Source organism: Schistosoma haematobium, chromosome 4, assembly GCF_000699445.3.
Source record: "Schistosoma haematobium chromosome 4, whole genome shotgun sequence".
Lineage (NCBI taxonomy): Eukaryota > Metazoa > Platyhelminthes > Trematoda > Strigeidida > Schistosomatidae > Schistosoma > Schistosoma haematobium.
This window is the reverse complement of record NC_067199.1, coordinates 27,951,146-27,958,252: the sequence shown is the minus strand read 5'-3', so window position 1 is coordinate 27,958,252 and position 7,107 is coordinate 27,951,146. Positions and strand designations below refer to the sequence as shown.

The window sequence follows — 7,107 nt, the reverse complement described above, 5'->3', positions numbered from 1 at the left end:
ATATCAGTCTTACATATCCTTTACAAACACTTATAAGCAAGAGCAGCATATTTATAATTGAAGAACATCTGGAACTCAAAACAACTGTCAACCAATACCAAGGTCAGAATTTTCAATACAAACGTCAAAACAGTTCTACCGTATGGGGTAGAAACCTGGAGAACTACGAAAGCCATCATCCAGAAGATACAGGTGTTTCTTAACAGTTGTCTACACAAAATACTTCGGATCTGTTGGCCAGACACTATTAGCAACAACCTACTGTGTGAGAGAACAAACCAGATCCCGGTGGAGGAAGAAATTATGAAGAAGCGTTAGCAATGGATAGGACACACATTGAGGAAAGCACCTAACTGTGTCACAAGGCAAGCCTTCACATAAAATTCTGAAGGCCAAAGGAGGAGAGGAAGACCAAAGTAGAAATGGAGACAAACATGAGGAGAATGAACAAACATTGGATGGAACTAGAAAGGAAGGCTCAGGACAGAGTGGGTTGGACAATGCTGGTCGGCGGCCTATGCTCCATTAGGAGTAACAAGCATAAGTAAGTAAGTAAGACACTTATAAGTTGAAGAATGTCATTCTATTTGACAAGATCAACTATTCTTAATTCTGTGTTTAGAGTGAATTCAGTTTCTTCAAGGATGTTATATTACTCAATCCTATGATATGAATTTAATGGAATACCAGTGTTACTCGCTATCTATATCTCCTACTTAATTAATAGTATGCTATATATCAATGTTTATGATTATAATTCAACAACATTCTTAAAGAAACAATCATTAAAAAGTGGTCATTATTAAAAGTAAGAACAGAAAACAAAAAATCGGCACATTAAAATGTATTTGAGCGTAATTTTGAAAAAGAAGAAAAGAAAAGGAAACCATTATGTACAACATAAAAATATTCATAGGAGTAGTTCTCAGTCACATGTTGCTTATGTATAACATTACAATCAAATCAAAATAATAGTATTTTCACCATTTTCCCCCAGTAAATGAAGTTGAAAATGAGGAGTAAACAGGGAAGATTAAATTTATCTATGACAAAATCATTACAATCAAATGTTATTAAATTATTAAAGATAGAATCAATTAAATATAATATTCACTATATAGAAATTTCTAATCATTTTCTAACTTTGAATTTATGGTACAAAGTTTTATATTATTATCTTTGTTCTTAGTAATACCTAATGGAAAATTATTTTCTTCTTGTGAGCTTTCATTTATATACACTTCACCACAATCAATATTTGTGTGATTGATAGAAATTGGATTATATTTAATTGTTGAACTGCCAAAAACTGTATTATCATACGGACTTAACCTTTCTGTAAGATTGTAATTTTGATTAAATGCAGACATCTTCATTTCAGGTAGTTCTTCATGGTGTCTATTGGGCATGAATGATACATTAGTATCATTAATCTAAATAAATACATAAAATAGTGAATTAGAAAATATGAAATTAGTATGCATATATAAAGGTATCATTAACATTTGAGAAAAAAACAAGAGCATGGTTTGTCACTTTAGACAATGAAACGATTATCAGAAATTAGCTGTTCTCGATCGCTTTGACAATACAACAAATTTACCATAATACTTACTTACTTACGCCTGTTACTCTTCGTGGAGTAGCACAGGCCGCCCACCTGCACTCTTCATCTAACATCTTCCTGGGTAATCCTTTCCATTCCTTTTCTTTTACTATTCATCCTTTTCGTAGATGACTCCGATTCTTCATTTCCGTTTCCCTTCAGGATTCAAAGTTAAGGCTCTCCTTGTGACTCAGTTTAGTGATTTTTACAACAGATAGCTATTTATGATTAAGATCAAATACAATGAAGTTTAACAGTCTTACACTAAACCATGAAATATTTGGAAAATTACACTTAGGATTTAATGAAAGAAAATAATTGATTTTGTTGTCTTTTTTAAGTCGTACAAAACAAAGAAGTGAAATTGTGCTAAACTGTTATGTGTTTCTATGATAAACGATATTGTATACATAAACAAAAGTCAATTTGAAAAACTTTTAACATCAGAATACCGACTTCTAGTAATAAACTGGATTTATGTTAAACACCATGAATAGTTGAACTAATTTAATTTCGAAAATTCCTATATTATGATTTAGAGCAACATAATATAAGTGAACAATATTGTTTCTGATTAGATCCTTATAACGCTTTACTTTAATATACAGTAATATTTGTATGCATATACGAAAATATTAAACCGATCAAGGTAGTTTATGAGCCTATGATAACAGTGGAATAGATTACATTAATAAACATAATAAATGAAAAGTAAGAATTCGTAATGAGATTACAAGTGTACTAGTTGTGATAAGAATAATAAACGCTTGAATCAATTTTACATAATGGGAAATAGGTCAATGATTAGGAAAGATATAGACACTGAAGTAACATTCATAAAAATTATAACATTACATAGTAAGAAGTGTTCAGATAATTGGACCGTGAAAAGTATATTTGAGAAAAGGGTGGGAGGGGGTAGAGAAAAATAAACGAAGAAAGAGTATGGAAAATAATAATGATAAATAAAATCATTTATTAAGGCCAAGGGAGAGATAAAAGTGTTACAAATTTCTTATGAACACGACTTGGGTGGTTGACTTGAATTTCTATAGCTTCTGGTATGTGTAAGACACGAAACTGAACCCCATAAGGAAAACTAATGGGAATACAAGTAGTAACTTAAAATGACCTATTTCTGTTTACTACATGACCGCTATCGATCAGGTGTGATAGAACCGAGCTGCATATTGTCTTGACAGTATTTTTTCCTAACCACGAAGGGGGGTATTCACTAACCCGTTGGCTTAGTTGTCTGATGGTGATCTCAATAAAGCTTTCTTCTCAGGAACAGTTAAATTTATAGATACATATGGATGTGGCAAAACCAGGTAACTTATCCCTCAGTTGACGAATCATCATAAACCAGGTTGAGTACGATTGATAGGGGCTGGCTGAATTAGACGTTCTCCTAACTGCTCTAGTCAATCTATCCCGTAGCACATCATAAGCTACATCTCCATTGAATTGCAGCTTCAGTGAGAGAGGTTTCTTGCTAGAAGTCGATCTCGCTAATTTTTTCGGTGCATACAAGTGTTTCTTCAGGAAACCTTGTGCATAACCCATTTAAATCAACACATTATGTATAAGCTCTAATTCCTTGTGAGTCGTATCGACTGAGCTAGGAAGATATGCTCATTATCATTTTAGTGAATTTAGGTACCTGATGTCTGAATAATATCAATTTTGATCGTTCACAGTATACAAAACTTGTATGTTATTGTAGAGTGTGGTTTCAACGTTTCTTTTTTGAGATCTATGTTCAGTCATAATATGTTACTTTTTAAAATACTAGAATTCGTTATAGAGAATTAAAGAAGGATGCCAGGATATAAACATCGAGGACGTGTAGGACGAAAAAAGGTTGATAGTTGACCTACAAAACACTCATTTTTTGAAATTCTAAGCAACTTTTAATTCCTCCCCCCCAAAAAAAGTATTTTGGATTAACTTCATAAGTTATAAAGCTATTGCATTTCACTGTTCTCCCCGTTATCCCTTACATGCTACTAAAATGAAAAAAATAGAACAATTTACGAACATTTTTGTCCCAGATAACATGATAGAAAATTCTTTTTATTTGAACAAAATTTTGGTACTTTCCAGTCGAATATCATACTAATTTGTGTTATTATCCCCCATGCTAAAAATATATTTTATAAAATTTACTTAGTTTAGGTTCGTTATTTCTGTGAAAGGGAATTCAGTTATAATTTACATTTCAAGACCGTAACAACAGTAAATGTTGAATAAATTACTAAAATAAAGGTCATATCACCAGGAATTTTATATTATTTTTTTCGTTTAGTCATGCCATATTTATAAAATGACAGTCGTTAAATGTTTAAAAAGATGAGCTAAGCAATCCTCCAACTTATCTGGAAGTTTTGTTTATTTTTTTATCTAACGTATCTTAATACTAGACAGACAACAAATGTGTCTGTCTTCGTTTTACTCCTATAATACATTAAACAATATTGTCATTACCTATAATTGATACCAATAAGATTGTTACTCAGCATGATGAATAAATGGCGAAGTCGGATGATACTGTTCAGCAGTTTCAGCAATAATATGTTTTTAATCATTCTGAATCAATAATCATCATATGGTTGTATCTCAAATAAGATTAGTCACTAGATCAGTAGTGATCATTCACCGTCACTTTGTATGTACCATAGATATTTACTGAATTATTACATATTGTCAAAGTTCCTAATTAATTTCTAATAACATTTGCATTAAAGTGGCAACATTAAGAACTAAAGTTATTTTATTATGCTACTAGCTAATCAGAACCCGTTAGGATGTAATTCTTTACATTTAGAGCTCGTAGACAAAATAAGTTGCATCCGTTTTGTAACTAACTTTAAGTATAATGAAAGTATAGTGAACGGTTAGCAATCCTAACACCTAGTTGTTGGCTTAGATAACAATAAAATTCGAACTAACACATGAGCATGAATATTCAGTATAAAACTTGAATGTAGTGATTCAACTATCATATATATATCAGAGTATGAAAATTTAAAGTTTGCTGGAAAACCATATATATATTTTTCTAAAGATACCCAACTTTTATAAGTAAACATTATTTTGTAAGATCATTTTGACAGTCATACATACTTCCTACTGTGATATTTTGGTCAAATCTGACAAGTAAACAAATACAGATGTAGAAATACATAATCTGGGTTCTTTCTAGCATGCATCACTTTTTGCATGTTCTTGATATACATTGTAATAAAAAAGAATTCTTGTTTGCTACCCCATAAATGTTACATATAATTCTGACAAAAGTATTATTGATATGATTATTTAGAAGTTTATTCCTAATATGTTAATCATAATAATCAATCATCTTTGATAGTCAATAATTAAAATCAATAAACCCCATAGGAAAATGAATAATGACCATTAAGATCATTTCTCTCTAAAGTATACATAATCAATAGACAGTCACTAAATAAGTAAAAAAATTTTCTAAGATTCCATCTGTTATTTCATTCATTATATTCTATTCGGTTTAGTCAGTTTTAGACAAGAATGAATTGGTTTAAAGATAAGGAAGTTATCCCTTATCACTTGTCATTGACAGTTGCGTTAAATCATGTCTGTTTTTGCATTTATTATTATTATGTTTGGCATTTTGCTGAAGTGAAACCTAATCTACTAGCTACTGATCTTGTCTTTTGACATCACCAATCAATCAACACTCTGTTGATTGTTTTGATAATGAGAATATGCTTGTCATAAAACATTCTGAAAAAAATTCAGAAAAAAACAGTCTGTGGTTTGAATTTCAATCATCTGTAAAACATCATATGATTAAATGTCTGGCATTTAATAAAAAGATTCTCAGACTTTTCATTTTCTTAAAAAAATTATTTAATCAGTGTATACAGTACTGAAAAGCATTGTGATGTTTTGCAACTCTATTTAAGTCACAGAATGAACACGGGATGTTCAGTGTCAATTAACTTGTGTTATTAACGAGGCAGTCATTATTGATTCTTCTAAATGATCGTCAACCTATACAAGTATCTGATCGAATTTGGAACGTTAAGATCTGGTGGCGATAAATAAAGGTCGAAGATTTGATCCTCGGCTTATTTTTTGGTATGCACTACTGAGAAGTCCCTCGGTGAAATGGTTTGACCGATCTCTTATATGAGATTGATTTATGTTGAATATTAGGCCGCTACTATTAATAAAGCAGTTTAATTATTAGTTAGTTACGTATTTGGGTGCATTTCAAGTGTTATTGCTTGTTTTGCAAACTACTTGTAAAAAATTTTCCTCTGCATTAAATGGAAGGTGAAGTTTAATATCTTGATTAAATCAATATGTTAGTCATACATATAAGTCACTCTTATAGGTGCAATCCGATTGTTATTCTTGATAAACCCATGGTAAAAATGGAAGAGAGACATATATTGTAAAGTGGTTCACAAACGATAGATAATATGTATGAACAAGTGCTATCTGATGAATCTGCTAGATTCTATGAATGATAAAATGTAGTTTTTGCTATCCTTATCTACTTATAATTATAGGAAAGTCTGTGACTGATGTCAAATTTCGAAGTGTAGGTTCTGTGAATAGTTTTTAATGAGTAGAAAAATGATTATATAACATCGGTGTTGAAAATGTACACACACTAAAGAAGTAATTCATTAGTGTCGGTTGTGTGACATATATCCACCACAGGAAATGGATGAAATTTTGAGTAAAATCATGCAGTGATTAAAATTTGACGTTAACATTGCTGGATACTGGCTCAGTGGTCTAGAGATTAAGCGTTATCGTTTGATACCGAAGGTCCCTGATTTCAATTTCACGTAAAGGATCGTAAATGTGTATCACTGAAGTGTCCAATATTAAAACAAAACGGCCGTCTAATCCTGTCAGGTCTTCAGTGATAGTCTAACTTAGATCGACTCACAATTTCAACTGTAAAAATAATTTATTTCCATTAAAAAAAACACTTTATTACCTACAATGACTATTTATGAATCTGCTTGTAGAATGCCCAAACCAAAACAAGTTACATCCATAATAAACAACAGTAAATATGTAACAAAAATCTATTGAGCTTCAACAAAAATGTCAATAATAATAGAAAACAAAATAATGAACAATGAAATATTGTATCAATTGGTATCAGTTCTATAATATAAATAACTCACAAAACTATCCAACTTGAAGTGTTACACTTAGTAAATGATCATAAGTTAGCTAACAAATAAAAGAGGATAAATAAACAAATATTTATTGTTTCTTTTCTATTTATTTCTTGAGTATAGAAACTTCAATATACAATTATTGAATAAATGAGTGGATAATCTAAATGAATTACGGATTCTGAATAAGAATGGTTAACAAGTATATTTCATATTTGTTTTTATTATTGTAATATTATATTATATAATTCAATAAATCAATAGTTATTTAAGTGAATGGATTGAATAATTGAGCCATAGTTGTTATTTTTTGGGGAA

The 7,107-nt window shown here is 30.5% G+C and overlaps 1 protein-coding gene across 1 annotated transcript in view; it reads right to left on the bottom strand.

The window, feature by feature from the left end:
- Positions 1 to 268: 268 nt before the first annotated feature.
- MS3_00007789 (uncharacterized protein) overlaps positions 269 to 7,107 on the bottom strand; it is a 47,061-nt gene continuing 40,222 nt past the window's right edge. The window contains exon 13 of the mRNA XM_051216126.1: positions 269 to 1,433. Coding sequence (XP_051066680.1) covers positions 1,128 to 1,433 — 306 coding nt within the window. The 3' untranslated portion in view covers positions 269 to 1,127. The remainder of the gene's footprint in view (positions 1,434 to 7,107) is intronic.